Below are 26,390 nucleotides of genomic sequence, written 5' to 3' on the forward strand. Positions count from 1 at the left end.
TATCAGTATCCCCGTTTCCCCTGGAGAGTACATGCTCTCGGTAACTGGCGGTCTTGAGGCCACGGGCCATGTATAGCACAGTAGGGCGTTCTGAGAGAGTCCCTGGCTTTGGTGTCGCATGACACATGCGTCCACTCTCCATCTCAAAACGGGGCGGATATAATGGTTATTGAGTACGCGAACTGCCGGCTCACTTCCTGTCTGCATCGATGATGCGCAGTACGCCGAGGTCACTGTAAGCAAGGCAGTATCTCGTGGGTGCCCATGCGACAGCTTCGCAGGGCCCGGCCGTCTTGAACGTGTGGACGTGCTCCCCAGTCTCGGTATGGGTCACCTCCAATCCGGGACCTGTCATGTGGAGGGGCAAATCAGCAGATTGCGCTTGTTTCAGGGGATCGTCCATGGGTCGCCTTACCTTCTTCGCACCCCCCGACCACGTAACTGCCGTCGAAGCTGAAGCCTATAATTAGATCAGCATTAGGCTTATCGCGCCGTGCCGGAATGGCGCCGCACTTATGCTTTTTACTGGGCCCGAGATGCGGGAGACGGTCCGCTGGCATATCCAATCCTTGGTGTCGAAGAGGGCAATGATAGAGTCAGCGCCTCCGGTTGCGAGGTATCTCCCCGTGGGCGAGAGTTCAGTGGTAAGGCACGAGGCGGTATGCCCTTTAAGCATGAATTCTGTCGACTCTCCCTTTTTGACAGCATGGTTCACGTGAAGGACAGGCTCTAGCTCCGGGTATGAGAGGATGCGTATCGTGCCCTCGGTTGTCGGGAGGAAGACTTTCTCTCCGCTCCAGCAGAAGGCCATCTGGTTGGTGTCAATGGACAGCTGGTGGGACGTGGTAACAGCAGACTTGGCTGGTGATATCCGGAAGAGTTCACCACGCTGTGATGCCAATCAGGTCAATGCGCCGTGCCAACCTCAATGTGTGAGTCGGAGAACCTACCTTGTTTCCTACGAGCAGCGAGATGCCGTCAGGGGCCCAAGCAAGCGTGTGAGCACTTCCCAGGCCCTTGACCTCGTTGACACAAGCTTTTGTCCTCACGTCCCAGAACTTGACAACTCCATCGTTGCTGACGCTGCAGAGCTCTGCATCCTTGACCGGATTAAAGGCGATCTTCTCAATCCCGGCCAAGTGCCCCTTGAGTTCGGTTGAGAAACGCACATTGGGTTTCTCAGGATTCCCTGCGGCGCGTCTCGGTCAGCTGGCATCGCCCGAGTCAACGAAGCTCCTTAATGAGGAGAGACGATGTTCATAGGACACTAAACAATTTACTCACAAACACGGAGTGTTTTGTCGGAAGAACCTGTGGCGACAAGGCTACCCAATGGGTTCCAGGCAATAGAACGTAAACTAGACGGGCAATTGCCGTCAGCAAAGGCTTTGCTCAGCGAGATGAAGTACACAACATCATGAGAACATGCGAGCTCTCAGGACACAGACGTACCTATGGTGCGATCCGACCCCGCGGCCCGACGTTGACTCGTTGTACGGCTGACTTTTGAGACTGCCAAAGTAGAGTGGGAACTTTTCTTTTGGAATGCGACTGTGTCTAGGCCGGACTGGCGGCGCCATGATGAGAATGGGGGAACTTCAGTTCTGCCAGATCCTGTGGGGGTGCAGAGTGAGGTCGACACCCAGTTTGTAGGACTTTGATGTTTTGCAGCAGCGTGTCAGATTTCGGAATCAGGTCGTCTCAAGATAGGTATGTATGGCCTTGTTTGGAAGCAAATCAAGAACAAGATGCTGGAGCCGTTCACTCCCGTCGTGCTATGAGTTACTTTGAGGTTGGCGCCGGGTGAAATTCCATGAGTTGCCATGCAGCTGAGGTGATCCCGAAATGGACGCCGGTCGCTACAGCTATTGCTGAGCACGGGCCATGCAGTAAGATTGGTGCCAACTTTTGGCTGCCAAGGTCCGATGCTGGACAGGTCAGGGGGCTGGAGATTTCAATTGCGGCGGCACCTTCCACTGCCTGGCTCAGGACGGGAAGGTCTCTCACGAGGCTTAGATGTCATACATGCAGCAGACAGTTGCTATTGGGATACTGCACCGGCTACCCGACACCACCTTGATATCAATGCGGCTACGTCAACGACACTTGAACGAGAGCGAAACATCGACATGAATTGACACCGAAAATTGAGCAATTTCAAGCAGCTTGCCGATGCGCGCATGAAGCCGCCTTGAAGGAACCGGGTTCAGAGAGAGCCATGTACTGGCCGCTTGGGACTCCGCGAATCTATGCGACAAGCAGCTCCCACCAACCAGGCCCGCTACAAATCGCCTTCCACGATGACCTCCCTCCCTCCGTTGCCGCTGGGCCACGCGAGCCAACACTCGACAGGAATTCGCTTCTGTCTCCGACCTCCGCTGCGCTCCAAGACGGCCCGCGCTCCTCGTCGGCAGCCCCTCCCCCAACAGCCCCTCTCACTCCGGTGACACCGATAACTCCCGTGACTCCTGGCATCAAACCTGTCGAACAAGACTATTTCGATGAGGACACCCCCAAACACTCGCCGGGCCCTGCTCCTGCCAGCATCCCACTCCACGAACCCATCCTTGCGCTTCGTGTGATTCGCGCTGGCCACATCTTTGCCGTTATCACAGCAACATCCATGACCATCTGGCAGGCAAAGGTGTGCTAGCACTTCCCCCTTCCCCTACGCTTCATCGTCGTGTCCATTCTTTGTCTTCTGACCTGTCTCCTAGCCGACCGTTGTCCTTTCCGTCGTCGTCCGTTCCGATGCGTCCCTCGAGACTTACGGCACCAATAGCAACCTGCTGCTCCGGCCCGACTCGGCGATCCTCGTCCTTCATACGAGTTTGGGCTATCTGATAACATACTCCCTTGCCACCGATCCAGAAGCTCGTGTCTACCGTCCGCACTTCGCCAACCACACCAACGTCCAGCGGAGACGCCAGAGCCATGCCGGAGACCCTGGCCACGCTGCTCCCGACCAGATCATGTGGGGACCCGGCGAAGGTCCGGGGGTGAGGGATGTCAGTGTCCGCTTCCGGATGGTGATCAAGGTGGATGCGGGCATCGAAAGTGCATTGGCCCTGGACGACGAATTGGTCGTGGCCACCCGCAAGCCGGCTGCTGTCCAGTGCATTCGCTGGGCTCCCGACAGCTTGGGCAGCCAGACGAGCACTGAATTGCTTAGTCGGATGAGCTGGGTCGAGAAGAAGGTCACGGTCAAGGAGATGACCCACGACAGGCCCATGAATCTCTCAACCTGGATTACGAGCGATGGGAGAGCTTATGCGGTACAGCGATTGATGCCTGGCCACCACGGCAGCGGCTCGAATGAGCCAGCTGGCCCCAAGAAGCTCTTCAAGGGTCACTGCTTCCACACGCCTCAAGGCGACTACGACCGAGCTATTCGGTGCGTGATCAACGCCCGATTCTCGCTCATCGCGGTTGGGTGCGCCGACGGCAGCGTTCGCGTCTACTCAGCAAGGGACTACTCGGGCAATATCCCTGCCTCCCACGTCCACAGCTTGCCCGTCTCCATCGCCGCGTCTGGGAATATCAGCACGCTCAGCTATTCCCCTGACGGCTACTGCCTCTTCGCAGGGTTTGAGAAGGGATGGGCGATTTGGAGCGTTTATGGGAAGCCACTGAGCAACACCTTCCAGACGGACCCTACGAGCTCGTCTGCTAATGGCGAAGAATGGCTCTCGGGCGTGCTTGATGCCGCCTGGCTGGGAGGGACATGCGATCTTCTCCTGGTCAGCAGAGCTCATGAAGCAGTGTGGCTGCTCGAGATGGCGCGGAGTGCCGTCACAGGGTGCTACAACTCGGCGAATTTGTTCCGGACCGTGCTCCAGAGCTCGTCGAGCGTAATGGTGTACAGGGGCTACGACCTACCGGATCTCACATCCATCTCAGCCGAGCCCTCGCTCTGGCATACAACCCGCATTCCCGCCGTTTACCTCTGGAACCAGTGGCCCGTACGATGTACCGCGATATCAGCAGATGGCAGATACGTGGCCGTGGCTGGCAAGAGGGGCCTGGCTCATTACAGCGTCAATAGCGGCCGTTGGAAGACGTTCGCCAACGACGCCCTGGAGAACGAGTTTCAGGTCAAAGGGGGTATGTGCTGGTACCAGAATATTCTGGTAGCCGCCGTGGAAGCTAATAGGTCGTTTGAGTTGCGGCTATACTCCCGTGAGGCAGCGCTCGACGGTACTGTAGCATACACACAGCCCATGACGGCGCCAGTTGTCTTGGTCACCTCGACTGGCGAAGACTCGTTGCTGGTGTACACCTACGACAACCTCCTTTATCATTACATTTTTGCCTCCGTGACAGGCTCCATCAAGCTGATCGAGGTGGGCCACATAGCTTTCCATGGCATCGTCAGGTCTCCTGCAAGGGTGAGGGGCCTCAGTTGGATCCTGCCAGACCAACAACTTTTGGAGGGCGATCCGTCTCAAGACGTAGCCCATGCATCTGTTCTGTTCTTGGTGGACGGGAAACTGGTCCTCCTCCGACCCTCGGTCAGCGAAGGTAATCTGAAATACGACATGCGTGTCATCGCCAATAACGTCGAGTATTATCTCAGCATGAGAGACCGGCCACAAACCCTGGAATCTACGACACAACAGCTCCTCCAGGCGGCCACCGGCACGGGAAGCGGGAACCTGGAAGACTCGCTCTGGTTATTTGATGGAGGCGAGCTGAAGGCATGGCCAGACGTTGAGCCTGTCATGAGGGCAATCTCGGGAGAACATTCACGGGAGTTGCCTGCCATGGTCCCCGTTCCTCTAGACTTCTACCCCCTCTCCGTCCTGCTGCCAAAAGCCATCGTGCTCGGCGTGGAGCCGGACCTCATACAACGCCGCGACATTAGCTTTTCTTTTTTCCGATTTTCCATCAGGGTAAGCCAGAATGATACCCCTTCTGCAGTCGTATTGTCGGGATACTAACAAGTGTGTTGCAGACCCACCTCTTCTTCCCCGATATATTGCGCTTCTATCTCGGTGCGAACAGATCCGCCGAGGCTTTGCGACTCGCGCAGGAGTACGAACATCTGGAGTATTTTGCCCATGGCCTTGAGATCCTTCTGCACCACGTCTTGGACGAGGAGGTAGATGCGAATCCAACCCCTGCGCCCGAGCACGCCATCCTCCCACGCGTGCTGTCCCTCCTCTCATCCTTCAGACAGTACCTCGACATCGTCGTTCAGTGCACGCGCAAAACCGAGGTCCGCTCCTGGCGCACCCTGTTTGCCTATCTCCCTCCGCCGCAAGAACTGTTTGAGGAAAGCCTGCAGCGTGGTAGCCTCAAGACGGCAGGGGGCTATCTCTTGATTCTCCACACGTTTGACGAGCTAGCGACGGCGAGCGAGCAGAGCGTGCGGCTCCTGAGCCGTGCCATGCGCGAGGAGCATTGGGACTTGTGCAAGGAGTTGGCGCGGTTCCTGGCGGCGCTCGATGAGAGCGGAGATACTCTGCGCGAAGCCATGGACATGGTAAAGGCCCGAGGAGCGAATCTAGGCCGTGATGCCGATGAAGGGTCCGTCAGGAATGGATTCATGACGAGACTCGAGATTCCGTTGCCAGGCGGCTACCCGTGCCTTGGCAATGGCTCAGCGGGAGGCGGCCTCGGGCGGATAGCGGGGAGCGATTCGGAGGCGGAGGGACGGACGGCTAGTGAGGCGGGTAGCTTTACCAGCAATGCCCGCTCGGAAACCAAAGAGGACTATTCATAGCGGGCTTGTCTACCACAGGAAGAGATGGACTAAGTGGAAAATGATCGTTTGGATGATATGGACGTGTTGGATTGAGAGCCACAGAGCACGCCATTTACCATCCATCCGCGTTGAGGGATGCCCATGCAAGAGCAAGCCCACAGGGGAACAACAGAACGTCAAGGGAGAAGGCATGTTGAAATCCCGCTGTATCTGTGATAAACCCTTTGGACCGTGTTACGTACTGTACCCAGGAGAAGTAGATCCTGCTCTCTAACTTTGGGGTCTTCCCTGCCAGGAATTGCTTCAATGGAGTTGAGTTCTTCTTCATTTGCTTGAAGGTCAAAGTGAGCAAGTACAAAAAGCTCATGGCTCTGTGACGAAGTACTTCCAGGTTGTACGCCGAGGCACCCTTATCCTATGTACTAGCTTGCGAGACTGGATTAAGATTGTGATTTATCCAAAGAAACCAGAAACCATCAATTGTCATTGCTGCTACATAACATCATCACAGATCTTCCCACCAAGGTCGTATCCTCGTCCAAGGGAAAAAAAAAGGAGAAACATGAGCAGGAGGATGTAAACGAGAAGAACAAGTCATCAAAATCAATGAATCAGCCCAGCATAAACTGACCGAACCACGCCCGACTGCCGATATCCCCATTCCCATCATCAATCGCTAGATGCTGCTTGCTTGCTGCGCGAGATCCAAGTACATCGAATGAACGTGAGACCGAGGTATCATCCAACTTTGCGTTTGCCTAGCCGCTGGAGTGGTAGAACAACCAAAAGAACCCAGATAAGCGAAACCAAAGAAGCCGTGGAACGACAAATCAGCTGAATGAAGGGAGAGGCTGACAGCGGAGATCAAAGGCCAGGGACGGTTTCTTGCGCTTCAATCCAGTAGGTTTGCCGTGTCCGCTTCTCGTTCAAATATGAGCCTTGTTTTGCCGTGGTCGGGCTCACTCAGCTCGCGGCGCCTGAGTAAGCTTCCCGGCGGATGTCCTCGCCCTTGTCCGTCTGCAGAGGTTGATCATGTTGGTCGATTGCGAAGCCCCTTTTGCCCGTTGGCTTCCCTCAATCAGTTCCTTGATTTTAATGGCGGCGTCGGTCGTCTATCACGTGCGAAAAAGATTAATTAGGATGAGATTCGTTCAAAGGAAGGAGAAGCCTATGAGGGTAGTGTGAACGGATAAGGGGAGGGGAGAAAAGCCGGGCAGCGCCAGGACCAAGAACATGGAGCGCGTCGGGAGCCGGGAACATAATGCTGAGCCATCCGAGCGAGCTCGAGACGCACAACGACCTCGAGTCCCACCAGCTGCCATCTGAGTAGGAGTTCATTTGTCCCATCTGAGTGTGTTGGCAACAAGTAATCCCAGTATGCGGAGTGGTGGTGTCGAGTGTCGGTACAGCTGACTCCGGCCATGCTGGCGGTTGGGAGTGTTTGTGCTTATGTGCATGGCACAGCGGATAGATGCAGTGGTGCTGAAAGTGCAGTGGGTATCTTAATCGGAAGAGGTGCGATCTCTTGTGCAACGTCGTGATCTGGTTGCACATGGCTCGGTGGATTGCGAGGTTGATGGGATATTTACCCTTTGCTACCTCCTGTCGATGACCCGGCAGGTAGTATAGCGGCGTATGGGTTCCCATCGACGTAACGGGGCCCATCGTCGTACCGGTCGGCCCCTGGTGGAGCTGCCGAGGACCAAGTGTCAGCCCTGCGTCTGCCGAGCTGATCGGTGCCATGATCACCACTGCCTATGCCCAAGAGCTTCTGTCTCTCAAGACGCCGTCTGTGTCTCTCCTCCTTTTCAAGCTTCCACTGACGCATCTCGTGCCTCAGCTCGTTTGCTTCCTTGACCTCGGAGATGGCGCCCTTGATCCCGAGCGCCGCGATGCCAACGGCAGCGGCGTCCTGAAGAAGAGCCTTCTTTTTGAGCTTCTCGGCTTGATCGGTACTTATCTTCCCTTCTCGAAGGGCCTTTTGCCGCAGCTGGCGCTTCTCCATGCTCTGGTAGACACTGTGGGCCGCGTGGATGGTCGCCACGGCAGCCAAACCCGTGGTGATGATTTGCTTACCTCTCAGTTTCTTGCCTCGCTTCTTGTCATCTTCTGAATCGCCCAAGTCGTCCGAGGACACCGAGCCTCGTCTGTGGCGAGAACGGTCCCGTCCGCCGCCGCCGCGGTGCGAGCGGTCATCATCATAGTCGTCCCGCCTGTGTCGGTCGCGAGAACGGTCCCTGCTGTCGTAGTCATCGTAATCGTCGCGGTGTCGGCGAGAACGGCCAGAGTCTTCGTAGTCATCATAGTCGCGCCTACGGTCGCGGCGATCCCGATCATCGTCTTCGGGGCCGTTGCCGATGCCCACCTTGGCGAGACGCCTGCGGGCAGAGTCCACAACGCTCCGGCTCCGGCTGCGGTGATGATGGTCGGGTGAATGATCACGGCTGTCGCGCGAGTCTACGCTTCGGCGCCGGGACCTAGACCGCTCGCGGTTGTCCAAAATCTTCTTTCCTGCAAACGCGCCCAGGCCAGCGGTCGCAAGGGCGGCCAGCCCGCTCGCACCACCGCCGCCATCCTTGGAGCGAGCGCGAGACCGGGACCGGGACCGGCCTGTCTTCTCGTCCATCTCGATATTCTTTTTGGAGCCGTTGATGACACGGTTTCCAAGGAGACCACCGACGACGGCCTCGGCCAGGCCAAGCTTGCTGCCCGCCTTCTCCGTGTCCTGGGCTGCGTCGAGGGTAGCGGCACCGGCAGCGGCGGTCAGAATGCGCTTGGCCTTTTCGCCTTTCCACGAGCCTGGCTGTTTGGAGATGCGGAAGGCCTCAGTAGCGCCAGCAATGAGGGAGGCCATGGCAGCCTTCTGGACCTTACCGGCTCCATCACTCTTGCCGCCCCTGTCTCTAGCCCTGTCTCGAGACCGGGAGGTAGAACGGGACCTGGAACGGGAGCGAGAGCGGCTGCTGCGGCGGCTCCTGGTGTCGGACCTGTCGTCCTTGCCACCCGTCAAAGCCTTGACAGCGCCGCCAAGACCGGCGGCAGCGAGAGCGCTTTCCAGGAAGTTCTTGTGGCCCTTCTTCTCCTTGGGGGTCTCATCGTCGTCCGAGTAGTAGCCGTACTTGGCAATGGCCTTCTTCTCCTCCTTTTCCTTGTGCTTGTTGTAAAACTCTGTGCCCTGGTAGCCGGCAAAGGCGCCAGCGGCCCCGAGCGCTGCTGAGGCCAAAAGGTTCCGTTCAACCTCAGATCCATGTTCCTTAGCCGCGCGGCGGTCGTAGAGCTCCTTTCCACCGATGGCAAGGGCTGCGCCGGTCACAGCGGCGATGATCTGCTCTTGCTTGGACAGCATGCGGGCCTTCTTCTTGCGCTCTTCTTCGTAGATGGCGGCCGCGGCCTTCCCGCGCGGCTTGTGGTCGTAGTCGTCATAGTCACGGTCCCGGCTGTAGTGGGAGCGGCGGTCATCGTAGTAGTCGTCGTGATACCCGGGGTCGGAAGACCGGGCGCGGCGCATATCCCTGGGCGAGTAGCCCGGGGGCAGGAAATCGCGGCGGATCTCCTCGACCGAGAGGTCGCTATCCTCGCGGGGCCTGGGGACGAGATCGCGCGACGGCAAGACATGGAGCGTCTCGCGCGATTCGTAGTAGCGCGGATCGCGTTCCTCGCGGCGCTCTTCCCGGTAGTAGCGCTTGGTGGTGCGCTCCCGGTGGGGTGCGTCATAGGGGTCGTACGACGCCATCACCGGATGGCCTTGGGATAGACGGCGATCGATCAAACCAAGTCTTTGGTGTGACTGATCTGTTCTCTTCCTTTTTTCTCTCGAGTTGGTTGTTTGGTTTTGCGACGCTGACTAGGCACTTCTTGGCCTTCGGCTTTCTGAAAACAGGGGAAAGGTCAAGGAAAGAGCCGGGTGAGAAGTGAGGTCAGCAGGCTTTGGCAAAGTTGGGGTGCTGCCTGGGAACGGAGGGCTCAGAGCGGGGCCGAATCCTAATGGCAAGCAGGGGTCTTGGAGGGGGAGGGGCAAGGTGAGCAGGCCTGGTGAGAGTGAAGTGGGCACCTGCAGTACCTGGCTCATCTGATGTCAACAGCACTGCCCACTACCTGAATGATGAGACGAACGATGTGCATTCCACTCTAATGGAACGAGCTGAACAGCGCATAATGAAGCATCAACAAAAAATGAGCACACAATGCGTCCCCCAGATCGTGGAGGCCTGACTGACTGACTGTTTTCTCTTTCGCGCGGAAGCTGGGTCATCCTGGAACTCGACAAGGCTGTTGGGCCGGGCGGCCGCTGCGGTTGCAAGCTGAGACGTTCGGGAGGACGCTGCCCACAAGCGGCGGCCTTGGGAAGCTTCGTCATACGGCGTTGGGCACAACATCTGGCCATCGCATGCCGTAATGTACGCTTAAATAGGGCACATTTCGCTTCCAAAGTTTGTTGGGTGAAGCCAAGGGCAGGTAGGCAGCAGGCTCGGCCTCAAATCACAGAACAAAACCCACTTTCAACGGTGAGGTCTCATAGCATCAAGACTCGAATTCTTCGTAGTATTGCACACCTTTGCTGTGGGTGAGGAAATGCGGAAAATGCCACCCACTCAAAATGCTTGGGAGACCGGGAACCGGCGTGACCGCGCCCATGCGCCGACTGTGAGACAGTCTTGCCGGCGAGGCCGGGCACAGGGCGGACATGGTGTGCGACGCCCACAGGCCCCCTCAGAGCGTACAGGATTACGGGCAAGGCCACTAGCCACAGCATCCCATGCTCCCGATGATGTCATCAACGCACGCCAGCCACACAACTCCCCTCCCCCCTGGACTCAAGGCTTCGACATCTCGAAACTATTCAGAGACAAGAGGCAAATAACAGAGTGAGCACAGCTGATTACATTGCAGGCTTTTGTATAAAGCACCTGGATTACTATTGTGGACTACGACATGTAGTCATCACGCTGGCAGTCCGGGAACCGCGACACACCATGAGTAAGCAACGGGAACTGGGCTTCCTCTCTATTCAGGCGACATTGTGCAAAACTCCGATAACATAGTCATGTAGAAGATGTGGGTATCCGAAACCAGCCAATATTTCCTAGCATTCCATGCTCCCGTCTCTTCCGCGCGAACCGTGAACGACAGAGCCGTACTCCATAATCAGCTATCACCCGCCATCGGCAGGCTCGCTGCCCTCCGGAGGCTCGCTGCCTTCGGGCACCTCACTGCCCTCGGCACCGCTCTTCTCCATAAGCAAGCCATCTATCCATTCCCAGGGGAACTTGTCTATCGCCCTACATGACTCAAAGAAATGAAAATACAATCAGACATACTACACAAATTTATTGAAGGGAGGAAGAGTGCTCAACTCACTTTCTCATCTCGTCGTCGACCGCGACGCCGTTCGCGTCGCACGCCTCGAGCAGCTCGCGCCGCTCCTGCGCCAGCTTGCGGATGTACTCGGCCGTGCCGTTGAGCACGAGGCCCTCGGACCGGGCCTGGCCCCGATACCCGGGCACGATCTCGCTCAGCCGGTCGAAGCCCAGCCGGATGGCCTGGCGCCGCTTCTGTTCTGTAAAGTTTTAGCACAAAGTCAGCAAGGGAACCCACCAACTTCGAGGATTGTTTTGGTAACGTGGACTGGAGCTGCAGAAGCAGCTGCTGTTGCTCACCAGAGGCGATATGGTTCCTCTTCTTTTCTGCGTCCGTGAGCCGCGGCTTGTCTCGCTCCTCTGACAGTGGGTTCGCTGGCGGTCTGGGAACCTTGGACCCGGTTGTAGGGGTTACCATCTTGCCTCCACGTAAAGAGGTGTTAGGTAAATTGGAGAAAATCAAAGCAGAAGTCCAGGTGGGTGTGTACGTGTTGAACACGGTCCAGGGACAAAAATTGATGACTTCCTCGATCCAGACAGCACAATAAACCGACGGCCGGGGGTTGTTGTGGTTGAAGATCTAGTATATCCTCAATTTTCAAAAGCCTCTAGCAGTAGATCAACCATGAAATGCTGCCGGACAGTGAATGTTGCCGAGCAGATTGCGGTCGTGGTCCCTCCGTACCTCTCCGGTGTCTAAGGCCAGAAATCGTTATCGGCATGTGACTGTGGCTCGGATGTAGGCCTTGTCCATCTCACTCTCTTCCGACATAATGCTGCTGTCACACGCCCCTAAGTCGTGATTGAGAACAAGTCGGTCAGAGTACCCACGGCATGTCGGCGCTGAGACAAAGGGAGCCGTCAGGGAGTAGTAAGATTGGGAATGTGTGCAGGATGGAGAAAACCTGTTCGAGGGGGGAAAGCGACTCAAAACGTCGGTTGTCGAGCTGAAGTGTGTGTTGGTGCCAAGCGGCCCCATTATTACATGGAGTGAGACCCCCAATGGGTAACTTACGTTATCCGTACAGTACTTTACGTGGACCAGTGAAGCTGGCTATAAGGTACCTTTAATATGACAGCAGTACAACGCAAAGCAACGGGTTTCCTTTTTGGTTTTTTGTTGACTATTTATACACTTTACAAAACCCAAACGCTTTTATCTTCCGCAAAGACAACCGAAATTCGGCACTGCCTACGGTGGACCGAGGTTCCGGAGAGCAGAGTATCAGGTCTAAAACGTCGTCGAGTGAACGCTCATGTCGCCACCCCTTTTGTCCCTCGACACCGTCATTCATGAAATAAAAGAGCAGCGACTTTCGTCCTCGTCCACCCCAGTAGATGCAACAGCAATCGCTAAGCCGTCGCGTCCAGCCGCTCTTCCGCCCTGGGCGAACCTTAGACCTGCTCGTAACCCGACATTTGTTTTCTCCCGTAGATGTGAACTGGCGCAACATCCTCCGCAAGGATATGGCAACTCATGACTCCGGCATGCCATGAGCCAGGCGTTTCGGCCCAAGGGAGGTAGCACAACGATCCTTGCCGAATTCTCCCCCTGCCTGCGCAATGGCCGAAGAGATGGTGGGAGGGTGCTGGTCGCAAATCGATGAACGCCGCGGTGTCATGCAAGGGGAATATGTCGAGCTTATGGAACCCAAGATCGGTGACAAAATCGCAAGAAGCCAGAAAAAAAATTATCGCCTCCAGAACAGGTCGTGCAATAGACTTCGTCGACGTCCAAGCAGTCGCTCCTCCCGCGACCCATCATCCTTCAATTCTCGCTGCTGTTCATAAACGCCGTCCCATCTGTCCTTCTGCCCTCCTTAATGATGCAAACCGACTCCGAAGAAAAGGAAACTCGAAAAATTGGCGCCCAATAGCACAAATTCAAGTAGCGCTGCTAAAGCGCACCCGACCATCAAATAGATGGAAGACGAAGGCCAGCCGGCAGCAAACAGAACTCCGACACAGCAACCCGCCGTTGTCGCACCGATTTGTTCTTCAGTTAGCCCCTGGAAGCTTGGTTGTCGAGTGTTGTCCCTCATGATATGCAACCGCTCGCCGAAAACAGATCCGAGACCAAAACGGAGATAAATAAGGGTATTGTCGGCTATCTCCAGATCCCGGGTTAATAGCCATTTCGTGTAGTAAAGGGTATGCCTCAGACTTTCGGCGGATCAAGAAGGAAGTCGCCTCGTCGGCTGGGAAAGACGTCCAAACAGAGTGTGATGCTTGGTGTTGCCACTGGCATCATGAGCAGTCTGAAACCACTGGTCATGCCATGACAAGCTCGCCAAGTTCAAATGGCGGCTACCTCCTTCCCGTCAAGCTTGTTGTTCAGCTCGACGGCCTCATTCAAGTGAGCCGTGAAGATCTCAGGCACCGCGCGGTCCTGAGGCCAGGGCTTGCGAGTGTTCGTTTTGAGCAGAAGCCGGTCGTAGAACTCGAGGAGGTATTTCAACCCATACTTGGAAGGTGCCTCGCGCGACGCGTCTTCAAGAGCGAAATTCCTGAACTCCTGGTAGACCTTGGCGTTGAAGTCGTTGAGGAGCATCTGCGACCAGAACTTGTAGAGCTTCTGCATTTCTCGGGGAGTCTCGCCAGCCTTCGCATTCTGGCGTTGCTCAAGAGCCGCCTGGCGGATCTCGCTATATGGCCTGCGCAGCTTTTGTTCCTTGGTGGACGCAGATGCTTGTCCATCAACCCAAACGATCCCGCGTTCAGATCGATCCGAATGGCTGGAGGGTTCAGCGCTGGCAGAATCGGTTGCTGGCTCCGTATTGACGCTGCCGCAATGTTAGACCTGTCCATTGTGAGGCGGTGAATCAAAATTGACATGGTAATTACCTTTCGGCCTCGGGTGAGCCGGCGACGCCATTTTGGCCGGTATGGGAAACATAGCCTGCCACACCGGCAGCATCAGACGATCCGGCATCGCCCTTGTCGTCGTAGCTCAAGACTACCATCAGATTCTCCACCAGTGAGTCTGGGAAATTGGTCATGCTCTCCAGAGTTACAGGAGACTGGGGCGGCGCGTATTCCGGAACGCCCGCAGACAGCCTGGTCTCATGGCCATGGTGGACGCCATTCACGGCGACACCGTTGACTGCGGGGTCGTAGACAGCCCCGTTGACGTAAGGCGGCGGGAACATCTGCTCATCGGCAAACGCCGGGAAGCCAGCAGCGGCAGGGGGGTACTGCTGGGGGACAATGGGACCAGGAAATGGGGCGACGTATTGTGTCTCAGGCCTGGCGTATGGAGTCCAGTTCGCCGGACCATCGTTGCGATAAGGCTCAGCCCGCTCGCTGACAGGCAGGACAAAGGGCTGCCACTTCTCGCGGGGCCGCAGCCGCTCGATGCCGTCATCGCCAACACCAAACTCGATTTGATCAGAAAGTGAGCAGGCCAGACGAACCAGTTCCATATCCTCAGTGACAGCCTTGATGCGCTTAAATCCAGCAATGGTCGCAAGGTGAACAAAGCCCTGGCCGTCCATGTGCTGGCGGAGATAATAATCCTTGCAAAGGTTCTCCACGGACAGGTAGTACTCGACCTGGGACCTGAGCATGGGGATCGAGGCATCGAAGACTGGCGAATACATGAACGGAGGATATTGACCGACCGCGAAGTCGTTCACGGGGGTGATTTTAGGGGGGTACCCCGTGGCACCGGCGTTATTACGTCCGGCTGACTGGCCAGAGCCAGCCCACTTGTTTCCCCTGCCTCTTGATGGGTGACCAAAAGACGTCGGGAACTGGCTGGAGAAAGCCGGGGGGCTGTGGGCACTGGGGCCTTGACGGGACTGGAAGCCGTTGGGGGCGTAGTGACCGTTGAGACCGTACGATGAAGACGGAAGAGAGGAGCTGTTGTGGCCCCCACGGCCACGATAACCGCCACCGCGACCACGCTCGGGACGGCCGTCGCGTGCAGAATACTGCTGCTGACCGTGCGCGACATCTTTGGCGAAGTCGCCCCGGGTCTGGAAGTTGCTCCGCTCCTGGATCCGGCTTGCAGCTTGGCCGCTCTCAACCCCCAGAGTGCCGTTCTCCATCCGGATGTCTCTTGTCGCGCTGGCCCTCTTCGACGACTGCATCCTTGTTAGTATTTGATCATGGGATAGCCAATGCGGAAAAGGGCGCATGGCAGCATGTTTGACCGTCAGACTTACAGAAGAAGCATCGAGGCTCGTATCCCGACCCTGTTCTGCTGTGCTCGCCGGCACAAATGGCTTGCGCTGGTCGCGCGAGACTGCATCAATTGAGGCGCGCTTCGAAGGATGGGGTGGCTGAGGGTGAGGAGCTCCGCGAGAAGGAACGCTACTCTCACGGGGGCGAGTGGTTGTGTTCTTCGGACCAGTGGACCCTCCAGGAGAAGGTGCTTTGTCGCTCACCGGGGCGGCCGCGGGTTGCGGACCAGCAGCAGGTTGGTTGCCTCTCATTGAGCCCGAATCACGTCCGCCGCGCGGAGCACCAGTTCGAGGCTTCGATGTACGAAGCGGCGGTAGTTGGGTCTCGAAGACGACAGTGTGAACAATCTCAAGCTTCTCCCACGTCTTCTTACGTGTCGGCCCAGCCTCATCATGGCTGTCCTTTTCGGTCGTATCGGCCTTCTCATGCGGTTTCCGGGCCGGCTGCTCCAGCTCGGCGGCAGACTTGGGATCCGGCCATGACGTGGGATCCGCAACTGGTGGTAGGGTCACCGGTTTCTTCTCGTCCTTGTCCCCTGCACGGCTGCCACGGGGAGCACTACGGCGCGGCGCTTGATCGGCTGACTTCTTCTCCGCCAACTTGTCCCCGTCGACGCCATTGGGTATTGCTGTGCGCGGGTTTGTCGCTTCCTGAGAGAAGTTCTGCCTCAACTCGCTGTCTGCTGCCGCTCCATCCGTAGCAACCTTGGTCTGGACTGCCGCTTTCTGGGCCTCCATCCGTTTGGCCCAGGGGTTGACAGCCGGCGGAGGGGCCTCTGTGAGAATGACCGGCTTTGGGGGCTCTTTCACCTTTTCCGCATCCTCTTCTTGATTTTGGTCGCTGTGGGCATCCTTCTCGCCTGTGCGGCTCTTCTTGCCCTTTCGGCCTTTCCTGCCTTCTGCGCCGTCATTCAATCGGGAGGTTCGGCTGGCCGAGCGAGATGCCTTATCCTCACTTCGTGTCTGGGGTCGGGTCCGAGTCCGAACATCTGCCGCCTTCGTGCTACCCTCCTCAGCCGTCTTGCTAGGCTGCTCTGTGACAGACACAGCAGAAGAACCAGCACCAGCAACGGAGATCTCCGAGTCTTGCTTTACCAACCCACCCTCGGTTTGAGTCTGGGCCACCTGCTCAGCTTCGCGAGTTTCAGGGATGGTGGAGGCAACTGATGGTGCTGTGACGGATGTGGCGCCGGTGGAGGTGTCGTCTTTTCCTTGCGAACCTGCCGTCGAAGGAGCAGGGCTCGATGTCTCTTGAGGGCTGGGCTGGGACATGGTCCGGCCTCGCGCGGCTTGCGCGTAGGAGAAAGTTGGGGCAGACATTTTTGTGGTCGGGGTTGATGTAACTGCTGTGGAGACGACGCTGCGTGCACGACGGGGACAGAGCAGTCTCGCCGTCCGCGGGTACGAGCCCTAATCGATCAGGAATCGAGAAGCAGTGAATGGCTTGCTGACCTTCGTATCCTTGGCCAATATCAGGCGAAGTCCGGAGAGGCCAACGCAACCTCCCCGCACTGACGGAATGCTGAAGGCGTCGAAGCCTAGGAGAAGGGCACGGGAGTGAGCTTCAGCTTGGGTTGAGCGATTGTCGGCTAGTTGGATCGGTCGGTACTATCAACTGGACAAATAACCTATCTGCAACCAGAGCAAGCCCTGTCGGTATGTCGGTGTATCGCGGGGGACAAGTCAGGTGAGAACCCACTTGATCCGGCGAGGTCCGGGCGTGTTTCCTTGGAGTTCGACGAATCGCGCGTATGCCAAAGGCTCGAGCGGGCAATATCGTGAAAGGGACGAGATCTGAGAAATCGGAGGGTGAGGAAGGCAAACGGCGAGGGCAGAAACCAGTGCAACTAAGTTATCGACTGGCAATGGCAGCAGAACGCTCTGCAGTAGCCCAAATGAAGCCTCCCGTCGTCGAACAACCGAAGACAGCACCCTAGCGACCGATCTCTAGAAAGAGCGTCTGTGGTACACGGAGGGCAGAAAGCGGTGTTGGCAGTGAAGGATGGGAAGAGGGGAAAAAAAGGGAAAAAAATGTGTGCCCGAGATATGCACAAGTGCTTCCAGGAAGGGTCGACGAGATTTGTGTGTGGGTTGAATAAATTTTTCTCAGTCGGACGCTGCGAAAAAAAAAAAAAAAAATGGTGGAGTTAACGTTAGAGCCCGGTACCTAACGTTAAAAACATTTAACAGCGTTGCCCCGAGCGGTGCCAGTGCTGGTTCTGGACGGAGGGGAAGACCCGACTCTGACTGACTGAGAGAAGTGTGGGGTGTGCGCGAATATGTACAGTACCTTATGGTCACCTACCATTCCGCATTGAGGTGCAATTGATTGCAGTGGGCAACATGAAGGAAGGGAATGAGAGGAGATTCAAGGTCCGAGTGCCACCGAGTCGCCGTGAGGAAGAGGAAGAGCTTATGGTTCGGGTCGGATGTCACGCCGAATTTCTTTGATGTTCAAGCTGTTGACGTGAGTTTACTGACCTCCTCCCAGAGAGCCCCGATGCTGAACCTGCATTCGTTCAGCTTGTGAACATGACAACACAACAGCTGTGGAAACTCCCACCTGCCACCGGGAGTATCGCTGACTTGTTCAGTACCTGCCTCCGGGTCAACAAGCTGTTACTTTCAATGTCAAAAAAGCAACCTAAGGCTTCAATGGATTGCCAAACTCCTGCTTTCACAGTTGTCGTTTTCGCTCACTCGCTAACTGTAGCACATGATATGCTGGATCACTACTGTTTGCGTTCGCAGCACTGGGCCCATCCTCATTTGCAGGCGAACTGATTCTCCGCCATTGTTGCATTGGCCTCACTGCCTAGGCAATGCGGACCTTGACACACCGTAGCAGAAATTCAGCGAATTTCCGTCTGGTAGCATTCTCCTGGCAAAATCTGGGGTCTTACTTGATGGACGGTAACTACGGAGTGACCCCAGGTGTGAGCGGACAGGAACCCCGCTATTATCCTCGCTCCTCTGTCGACGTTCCGAGTCTGCAGAGGTCACAACCGCCCTAATTCTCTTACATACCTACCTTAGCATACCCGACAAAGTTAAGAGACAGGTCGGTCCCCGGCCTTGATCTCCATCCCTGTTTCGGAATATTTTGAGATCTGGGGTTATCTATGTTATGGTCCAAATGCGATCCCCGATGTTGTGCCGACTCCAATGGAATGCCTCGAATCTACGGCAACGGTGCGTGTGGAAGATGGATGATGACCCGGCGTATGAAACCCCTCATTGAGCACCATATATCGTAGATGAGGCCGCATCAACCCTGCCTGCAACGCTTGGCCCTTTCTTGGGACGATGATGCATCGATGTTCTTCTGCAGTGTGATGCATCTTACCGGATCGGTCAGCGCATGTAAGCGGGCGATCGGAAATGCCCGCCCGCAGCGCCGACCCGAGGTCCTGTCTATGGTAACTTACCTTACGAGGCGATATTGATACCTTACCGGTACCTTACCTTGCCTGAGTTCGTACCGTACTTGCAATTGGGCAGTCTAAATGCTTCCATTTCGTCGTTTAACTATGCGGACTGCCAGTATTTCTAGGAGTCCACTACGATGTCCCAAACACCTCTCAGTATGCCAGATGGACTTTGAACTTGTCTGCCAGACAATGTTAGCAAAGAAGCGACCTCATTTACTTTATTAATCGTATGACGGAGGCGTCGGTGACGGAGGCGTTTGTGACGGAGGCATGGGAGTTGCCTCGGGCGGAAGGGGTTCCCATATTGGTTCCGTTTGAGCCGGGGCAGTCTTTCGGGTGGCTAGCCGTTGTAGGCTCCTGAGCAAGCTGGAACTCCAGGCTGGGTAAGCCGCTCTTGACATCTCCAATGCCATGCCCTGCCCTACCCTACCCTACGTACTTGAGCGCCACAGCCTGTGTCTTTGAGTGGCTAGGATGCTCGACATTCTGGAACGTTTCCAGCTCCACGAATGTTGAAACAATTGGAAATTACCGACGTACCAAAGATGTCGCCGGCTAAAAGCCCCGGTTTGAAGTACGATATTGAAGTCGTCGGGGGTATGCCCTTCGTCTTCTTTCAAAGTGATCGGGCATTTCCTTCTGCCGTGATGACAAGATTGATCACAATGCGAGAAACCAGCCGCGCCGGAAACACCGCAGGCAATGCCATACTAGGAGGCAACAGCTTTGCAAACAGAAACGCTCTCCTCCGCCAGGAAGTTTCACAGTTCGCGTGCTGAAACGATGTGTTCTTACAGAATGTACAGTATAATGTTGGCAAGAGAAATACTCGGCACCGGCTTCGGAAACCACGTGCCACAGCTCATACACTTTCTTCAACTAGTCATCCAGGCTGCTGCCCTGCGGGCGCCAAAAGTGCTTACAAGGCGCAGCCCGCTCGAACCCATAGGGAAATAGCTCACCAGATACCATATGAGGGACGCAAGTTGGATGAGGCCCGCAAACAGTGTGAGAATCGTGCTTTGAAGCTAGAAGAACATCAGCATCCGCGGGCCAATAGGAACTTAAGGGCAGGCCTGACTTACGCCGATGGAAAAGTACAGCGTCAGCCCGAGAGACCCAAAGTAGGCAGCTGTAAAAGGCAGCCTTGGCGTAGAGGCGAGGTGTTGGACGTAAGCCCATGGACCCATGATGGCGGCAAAGGACGACAAGAACAGTATTGAGCCGAGTGTCCATCTGTGGAGAGGCGAGTAAGCCTAGTGGCAACCTAACCTGGTTCACATAGGAAGCTTGATGCCGCCACCTGAAGACAGCTTCGGTAACTCGTATTCACCGAACTCCCAGTAACAGAAGGCCCGGCAACCGAATCAGTTGAATCCGAGAGAACAGAGCTCTCGGGTGGATTACCCGTGGCAGTATCCAATAGGACGCCGTGGCAGTGTAGGAATAAACTCTTAGAGGAGCAACTTACAGAACGACGAGCTTGCGCGGTCTGCCGAGCGCGATGGCCGGGAAGAGGGCGAAGCAGATGACGAAGCAGGCAAGGGCCCCGAGATTGCAGGCGCCAAAAATGAGCAGGCGATCCCACCGACTCACTATGTTACCTAAGTTAGTCCTTGATGACGGATCAAGCCATCCGGCGCGGGATATCAAATTGATAATGATAGAGGCACAAAGACATATGCAGCCACGGGGCGACCCAAGACATGGCCATGCAGAGCCGGCACATGTCCTGCATCCGTGGGGCGGCCTGCAGGGGCAACAGGAAATCTTGGAAGGGACGCCAGAAACAGGGCAAGGGGGCGTGGGGGAGGCAGCATCGAAACGCGCTTGACTCACAGGCAAACCACGCGTCCTCCTCTTCGCGGCGGCTCGGCGCCGGTAAGGGGGCACCTGGGCCCTCGGTCGTCGGAAGTTGGACATAGCCACGATTGCCGAAAGGGTTGAAAGATTGCAGCGAGGACAGGAAGCCGCCTTGTCGCGATGTGTTCACCGGGAGATCCTCATTGCGGCGCGACCAGCCGAGCGAGTTGAGTGAATCTCGAAAGGATGCTGAAGCCATGGTCCACCTAAGCGCCGTTACCTTTGCCCTATTTGGCCCTCGATCCAAATCTTGAGAAGGTTCAGCAAAGCTCTTGAATGGGGGGCGCGTTCCGGGCGTCGGGCAACTCGATCGGGGACTTTGCAGGTGGAAGCAAATGCGAAAGTCCGGCAAGGCTGACGAGGTCCCGGTGACCGACACTAGAGGCCTGCCTGGTTTGGTGTGTGAGCAAGGACGAGGCAGAGCGAGCTCGGAATGACGTAGACAAGGACAGAGGTTGGAGCGACCGGCGTAGTACACGACCGGGAATGGTGGGAGGTGTAGTCGGTTGTTTGACACCCATCAACGGGCACAAAGTCAGGCGGCGAGCTCACGTACAAGTGGGAACGAGGATGTGCCGGAGCGTGCTCAGATGATTCGGATGTTGCGGGAGGAGTGGAGGTGTGTTTATTTCGTTCCAAGGCTTGTTGCAAGCGGTTTCCTGGTTTCTCTATCGCGGTGGGTTTCAACAGCTGGCTCAACGTGGATATATGTGACAAACGCGAGATCGCGGATGGTGCTGTAACGGTGGAATTCTCGGTAATGTCGAGCGTCGTTTGCGGTCGGTGCCTTCGCTGGAAATGGAGGCAACGAATGTTGGCTGCGGTTCACGGCTTGCGCAACCCTGGAGGAAACGCTCCTGATCCCTGCAGATGGAGGCTCGGGAGAGCACCCACTTCGCCGATCCTGCACAGGTGATTGGCCCTTCTGATCAAGCTAGCCACAGCAGGTGGTCACGGACCACCTGTGGAGGGTGTCATCCAGTCTTGGAGGGTTGTCTATTTTCACCATATTCTGATTCTTAAGTTACTTCTACTTTCTGAAGGCTTATTTTCGCGCTCCTCTGGAACTAAGGGGTCCGTATCAGCACGTGGAGACTCACTTGACCACACCCCCGATGGACGGATGCCACGAGATGCGGAATGCCTTCCAGGTTCTCTCTCGGTTGATCACGGACAGCAGGGCGAATCCGGGGGGAAAGCAAAATCCCTGGACATTGCCACAGCGGCCGCACTCCTCGACCGCATCGGTGTGGAGGCCGGATCTCCAGGCAGTGGGAATGGAGAATGGAAACCTTCAGTGGCCCATATCACCTAAACCATGTCTTGAAGGGTAAAGTGCCCAGGTGGGCTAGGTGCTTGAGGCTATCGATCAGCTAGCCCGGAACTGTTGGACAATATTTGTGGTGGATGGCGGCCACTTACATCTCCAGGGCTACAAGTCTCCAGACCCGGACATACCTATACCCGGCAATCGACGAGCGAGCCATGTTTTGTGTATCACACGGGCCGATCCCTCTCTGCATGTGCGGTGGAGCTCGATGTCGGCATTGCTGCTGCAGCCTGTGGCAGGACGAAGCACCGCCGTCAGTCCGTTGGTCTGGGGTGTGGCAGCTCACCTCCGTCCGGCATTTCTTGGTAACTCCGAACTTGTATATCTCCAAACACCACTTCCGTATTGCCTGCCCAGGCTAGTGTGCAGGATGGCTGCTCTTCTCTGTTTGGTGTGCCTTGATGTCTCAGTTGCGAGTCACACTGGTGGCTGGGCTGATTGAGCACGCCCATATCTTCGGCCAAGTTTCGGTGAAGCCCACGGGAGCAAGGTGGGAAAGCTAATGCACCATGGGAGAAAGAGTCATTTGCAATAATGCCTTTATGCGGGCCATGTCTCCATTTCTCAGCACACCATTTTCTGGCTGGGCTTGTCCAAATGTCAGGCGACTTGGTTCGATCCAAGACACGGTGTACGGTGGGTCGGCGATGTGGTGAGAGAAGCTCGCAATATATAACATCCTCACCGTCGCCACATGCATGCAGCATGCCGGAAATGTTGATAGTCTCGTTCTATTACCTTTTTCACGCGCAAATCGTGGCTCGCCGTAGCCTTTCTCGATTCTTGAGTTGGAACTCTCGCTTTGGCGCCCTCACTCACAAGGCATCATCTATTCAACCCACTCTTGGGAGCCAACCCGAAACCTGAACACGCCATATCGCTTCAGAACAACATTGGCCTTGCATCTGCCATCTCTGGAATGACTTCGAGGTCAACATAAACACAACTGCCCAGTTCAACTTGTTAGCAAAGCAGTCTTGACAATTTAACTAACTCCACTTGGTGCATCCAACACACAGAGGGGCGACACGTTAGCCTCTTCTTCTCCCAGCTTGGATACCGATGGACCTTGATCTCCGCGAAGCATTTGAGCAGAGCAAGATCTCCCATCATCACTTTCCATCAAAACGTGGAGTTGTTCGCGCTCCAGGAGCAACAATAAGAGCCAGGACCGTGTGAAGTGACAGTGTCACATCGAAGCCCAAACTGTTGCCGTCCGGTACTCAGCCAACCCAATCAGCGGCACAAGCCGAATCACGGCCATCTTGGGAAGGAGGGGCACCTTGAAACCTTGCCGCATCTTACGGCATACTGGAGCCCTGAATATCATCGCCGAGGAAAGCACAAGGTACATCTCAGTTCCAAGAAAAAGAGGGGATGAGATAAGTCAAATCCTTTGTGTTGAGCGCTCATAAATCCAGACCAGAAGCATACCCTCGCTCCGTTTCCCCCATTCTCACAGTCACACACCATTTCCTGCCTCTCCAAAGTAGGCACTCCGAGAAAAGCGAGGTTCTACTCAGCCCCAGCCGCCGTTCCGCATTTCCCGTCCTCGATACGGAGTGGAAGTACCTTATATTCCCATCTTACCCTCCACACCGCGCGCGTGTGCTTGGCGCCTTGCCTTTGGCTCTCTTCATCCCAACTCTTTTCTGTGCTCCACGAGTCACAGGTGGCGTTTGTTGACCTTTGCAATTTACTTGTATTGAACCTCCACGTTCGTCCTAACCTCAAGACCTCGCCGTTCCACCCGGTCAAAGCCCGCGATCTTACGAGGTACCGGCTCTACATAATTAGGGGAACCCCACCAGAAAACCCCCATCTCTTCCCCCGCAATCGCCTTCTTTCCCCGCCCATTCCATTCACCAAGCGGAATTCCAGGTTGCATTCACTGTTACCGTATCTTGGTCGCCTCACTCTTTCCCCCATTCGAGAGCTTTTGAATCCGAGCCATTCCCGGTGCACGTTTGTGTGCCCCGAGATCGACTTTGACCTCTTCTCCAACTTCATTGGCAGTCTCAGACACGCCTGCTGCTGGTCATCTCTCGGTTGGAGCCGGCGGACCAAAGAGAAGAAAGGCTTTTTCATTTTCTAGTCCGGGTTTCTCCTGGCTGCTTTGTGGGGAGCCCCTTGTTGCGACCTGGCTCGCTGGCAACAGGTGCGATCTGAAGAAGCCACTTCTCAAGCAGGTTAGCCGAGCGCGTTGTTAAGCCCAGGCCTCCCCACTTTTCACACAGTCTCAAGTCTCGACTCTCCCACACTCGTCCGCAACGTTGACTCCTCACACAAGTCGCCCACCCGAACGCTCGACCTGTCGCATCGGACACATAAACACAAGCTGCCTTCAGCAATCGTCATCGTGCATCCTGCCAAGCACAGCGAAAGACCTTGCCGGGGCCCTTGTCGACCTGCAAACCGCCCTCTCTTCAGCGCTCACTGTCTTCGGACCGCGACCGATTCCGCCTTCGACACCGAATCTCCGATCTGCGATATCGCTCCGCCTCAACGCTCTGCACTCGATCGATCGCTTCACCAGCTTTTTCTTCCGTGCCTGATGGCGAGCAGTCCGACACCGGCGGAACACAAGACAATTTGCATTTAGGTACGTGCGCCACGCAGTCGGCGCTCAGCATCTCACCGCTTCCCGCTGGCCGGACACTTTCCCGGCCTGCTTCGGCAGTTACTGAGTAACACCGACGGCGGCGGTCTCTGTACTACGCAAGCTGACATCCATCTTTACTCTCCAGGAGACCACCTGCTATATATTAAACCGAACATTCCGTTTTCGCCTTCTGCATTGGTATTAAACAACGCTGCGCCAGTATATGCAGACTTCGACCACACGCGCACATTGATAACCCTCTGAATCAGAGACCAGGAAGATGGCACAGCATGGATTTTCGATGAACGGCCATGGTGCCATCGACCCAAACGATCTGGCCATGGCAGGCAACTATCAGCCATCTTTTCAGCACGGCTTCAACCCCGCCAATTCGTCCAACACTTTCTCGAGTGGCTCGGCGTTGTTTGGAGACGATGAGCTTCGTGACGGGCTAAACGGCTCAATAGACACCGGCATGCAGGATTTTGATAACAGCATGGGTGACATGAACATCAGTTATTCCCATGGGGTTTACGGGTCACATCACGGGCTGCCGATGGATCAGCGCGCCCTGAACGGGTATTCCAGCACACCAGATGGCGATCCCATCCAAAGCCCGTTCGCGTCCAACTTTGGGCGCTACCAACAGATTCAGCACGCACATTCTTTGGGCGGCCTCAAGTCGCCGCTATCGTACGCGGGCTCTCCCCTTGCCGCTTCGGATCTGAACGACAACGCGCCCGATCCGAACTTTCTCAACGCCCAGGCACAGGCTCGTGCGCACCTTGCCGGGAACATGCAACGCAAGCCATCGAGCACCAGAGGCTCTCTTACTCCCAAGACTGCGGCCATGGTTGGGCTGTCGGTAAATGCCGACTCGGGCTTACCGATCAGGACAACCGGCCCACATCACGAGAAATCGCACTCTGGACAGTGGATTCAGACGCCCAACAGCATGTCATCATTCCCTGGCTCGGGCTTTTCGTCACCCCTCCAGGCAGGCCTCCAAAGCAACCAAATCAACGATATGATCTTGAAAGGTGGCGTTTCGATGCCTGCCAAGCTCGGCACACCGTCCTCTGCTGCGACATCTCAGGAAGCGAGGCGAAAGCGCCGGCGTGAGTCACACAACCTTGTTGAGCGCCGTAGGCGCGACAACATCAATGAGCGCATCCAAGATCTCAGCAAGCTTGTGCCATTGCATCGTCTCGAGGACGAGAAGATCAAGAAGGCGATCCAAAACGGCACGCCGTTATCGCCAACACTTTCTGGCATCGGAGCGCCTTCGCAAGCAACCTCGGCTCTTGCCGGTCCAGGTGCCCGACGGGCTGCGGGCGGAAGCACAGGCAACATCACAACAGGTTTGCCAGTGGAGGAGAAGGACAAGGGGCCCAACAAGGGCGACATACTTAACGGTGCCGTGAGCTGGACACGGGATCTGATGTGGATGCTTAAAGTCAAGCTACAGCAGCAAGAAGAGCTTGTCAACGCTCTGTATGAGCGGGGCGGCCAGTTGCCTTTCGAGATTACGGACGACGAAAGGCGGATGCAAAGTGAGCTCTTGGACGCCATCAACCGGATCGACGAGGCGACGGGACAGCCAAAATCTTTTTCGTACTCGCGCACTGCGGGTTCCGGCCTTCGAGTGCCGCACCACACCGACTACAAGGGCGAGCCTCTCAATGGCAACGGTAACGGAATGGATCATGGCTCCCTTAGCCCTGACGACGGCGCTGAACCATTGAGCCTAGATCATGGTGATTTGGTCCGCTTCGACGACGACGTCGACGTGTTCAATGAGGCGGACGAGTACGGCATGGACGAGGATTAGGGGCTTCGTCCATCCGATGGCGTCAGGGACATCTCTTCTTCTTCCCTCTTGTCCTATCTACTCCCTCTCCGGACCCCTTTCATAG

At 56.1% G+C, this 26,390-nt stretch overlaps 8 protein-coding genes across 8 annotated transcripts; 2 read left to right on the top strand and 6 right to left on the bottom strand.

Moving 5' to 3' along the window:
- Nucleotides 1–190: 190 nt before the first annotated feature.
- On the bottom strand, nucleotides 191–1,580 carry N657DRAFT_562325 (WD40 repeat-like protein; the record flags this gene model as incomplete). Its single annotated transcript, XM_062788131.1, has 6 exons — nucleotides 191–348; nucleotides 416–460; nucleotides 514–889; nucleotides 951–1,189; nucleotides 1,285–1,358; nucleotides 1,453–1,580. The coding sequence occupies 6 exons, from the start codon at nucleotides 1,578–1,580 to the stop codon at nucleotides 191–193; spliced, it is 1,020 nt and encodes a 339-aa protein (XP_062652111.1).
- A 638-nt stretch (nucleotides 1,581–2,218) lies between these two features.
- On the top strand, nucleotides 2,219–5,725 carry N657DRAFT_563713 (RIC1-domain-containing protein; the record flags this gene model as incomplete). Its single annotated transcript, XM_062788234.1, has 3 exons — nucleotides 2,219–2,644; nucleotides 2,718–4,892; nucleotides 4,955–5,725. 3 exons carry the CDS (start codon nucleotides 2,219–2,221, stop codon nucleotides 5,723–5,725), a joined length of 3,372 nt encoding a protein of 1,123 aa, XP_062652112.1.
- Nucleotides 5,726–6,681: 956 nt separating this feature from the next.
- On the bottom strand, nucleotides 6,682–9,588 carry N657DRAFT_638793 (uncharacterized protein). Its single transcript, XM_062791656.1, has 2 exons — nucleotides 7,784–9,588; nucleotides 6,682–6,819 (listed from the first exon to the last, which is right to left on the bottom strand). The coding sequence occupies exons 1-2, from the start codon at nucleotides 9,438–9,440 to the stop codon at nucleotides 6,800–6,802; spliced, it is 1,677 nt and encodes a 558-aa protein (XP_062652113.1). The 5' UTR covers nucleotides 9,441–9,588; the 3' UTR covers nucleotides 6,682–6,799.
- Nucleotides 9,589–9,611: 23 nt separating this feature from the next.
- On the bottom strand, nucleotides 9,612–10,195 carry N657DRAFT_15846 (uncharacterized protein). The gene has a single exon (XM_062786005.1). The coding sequence runs from the start codon at nucleotides 10,089–10,091 to the stop codon at nucleotides 9,783–9,785; it is 309 nt and encodes a 102-aa protein (XP_062652114.1). The 5' UTR covers nucleotides 10,092–10,195; the 3' UTR covers nucleotides 9,612–9,782.
- A 581-nt stretch (nucleotides 10,196–10,776) lies between these two features.
- Nucleotides 10,777–11,937, bottom strand: N657DRAFT_638794 (uncharacterized protein). Its single transcript, XM_062791657.1, has 3 exons — nucleotides 11,365–11,937; nucleotides 11,066–11,264; nucleotides 10,777–10,986 (listed from the first exon to the last, which is right to left on the bottom strand). The coding sequence occupies exons 1-3, from the start codon at nucleotides 11,480–11,482 to the stop codon at nucleotides 10,860–10,862; spliced, it is 444 nt and encodes a 147-aa protein (XP_062652115.1). The 5' UTR covers nucleotides 11,483–11,937; the 3' UTR covers nucleotides 10,777–10,859.
- Nucleotides 11,938–13,360: 1,423 nt separating this feature from the next.
- Nucleotides 13,361–16,568, bottom strand: N657DRAFT_561936 (uncharacterized protein; the record flags this gene model as incomplete). Its single annotated transcript, XM_062788095.1, has 3 exons — nucleotides 13,361–13,847; nucleotides 13,909–15,149; nucleotides 15,231–16,568. 3 exons carry the CDS (start codon nucleotides 16,566–16,568, stop codon nucleotides 13,361–13,363), a joined length of 3,066 nt encoding a protein of 1,021 aa, XP_062652116.1.
- Nucleotides 16,569–19,506: 2,938 nt separating this feature from the next.
- Nucleotides 19,507–21,076, bottom strand: N657DRAFT_15868 (SFT2-domain-containing protein). The gene is made up of 4 exons (XM_062786007.1): nucleotides 20,519–21,076; nucleotides 20,151–20,274; nucleotides 19,765–19,915; nucleotides 19,507–19,707 (listed from the first exon to the last, which is right to left on the bottom strand). The coding sequence occupies exons 1-4, from the start codon at nucleotides 20,739–20,741 to the stop codon at nucleotides 19,555–19,557; spliced, it is 651 nt and encodes a 216-aa protein (XP_062652117.1). The 5' UTR covers nucleotides 20,742–21,076; the 3' UTR covers nucleotides 19,507–19,554.
- Nucleotides 21,077–24,335: 3,259 nt separating this feature from the next.
- N657DRAFT_16325 (uncharacterized protein) lies at nucleotides 24,336–26,390 on the top strand. The gene is made up of 2 exons (XM_062786041.1): nucleotides 24,336–24,474; nucleotides 24,620–26,390. The coding sequence occupies exon 2, from the start codon at nucleotides 24,755–24,757 to the stop codon at nucleotides 26,303–26,305; it is 1,551 nt and encodes a 516-aa protein (XP_062652118.1). The 5' UTR covers nucleotides 24,336–24,474; nucleotides 24,620–24,754; the 3' UTR covers nucleotides 26,306–26,390.

Source organism: Parathielavia appendiculata, assembly GCF_033297405.1.
Source record: "Parathielavia appendiculata strain CBS 731.68 unplaced genomic scaffold N657scaffold_1, whole genome shotgun sequence".
Taxonomy (NCBI): Eukaryota; Fungi; Ascomycota; class Sordariomycetes; order Sordariales; family Chaetomiaceae; genus Parathielavia; species Parathielavia appendiculata.

Coding starts and splice junctions, on each gene's coding strand:
- N657DRAFT_638794 (XM_062791657.1), bottom strand. CDS start 11,482: ATGGTAACCCCTACAACCGGGTCCAAGGTTCCCAGACCGCCAGCGAAC. Junction 11,265..11,364: donor GAGGAACCATATCGCCTCTG/GTGAGCAACAGC, acceptor AAAACTTTACAG/AACAGAAGCGGCGCCAGGCC. Junction 10,987..11,065: donor GTCGACGACGAGATGAGAAA/GTGAGTTGAGCA, acceptor TGAGTCATGTAG/GGCGATAGACAAGTTCCCCT.
- N657DRAFT_638793 (XM_062791656.1), bottom strand. CDS start 9,440: ATGGCGTCGTACGACCCCTATGACGCACCCCACCGGGAGCGCACCACC. Junction 6,820..7,783: donor GCGAGGCAAGAAACTGAGAG/GTAAGCAAATCA, acceptor CGCACGTGATAG/ACGACCGACGCCGCCATTAA.
- N657DRAFT_15846 (XM_062786005.1), bottom strand. CDS start 10,091: ATGGCCAGATGTTGTGCCCAACGCCGTATGACGAAGCTTCCCAAGGCC.
- N657DRAFT_16325 (XM_062786041.1), top strand. CDS start 24,755: ATGGCACAGCATGGATTTTCGATGAACGGCCATGGTGCCATCGACCCA.
- N657DRAFT_15868 (XM_062786007.1), bottom strand. CDS start 20,741: ATGGCTTCAGCATCCTTTCGAGATTCACTCAACTCGCTCGGCTGGTCG. Junction 20,275..20,518: donor GGAGGACGCGTGGTTTGCCT/GTGAGTCAAGCG, acceptor TAGGTAACATAG/TGAGTCGGTGGGATCGCCTG. Junction 19,916..20,150: donor CCGCGCAAGCTCGTCGTTCT/GTAAGTTGCTCC, acceptor GCCTCTCCACAG/ATGGACACTCGGCTCAATAC.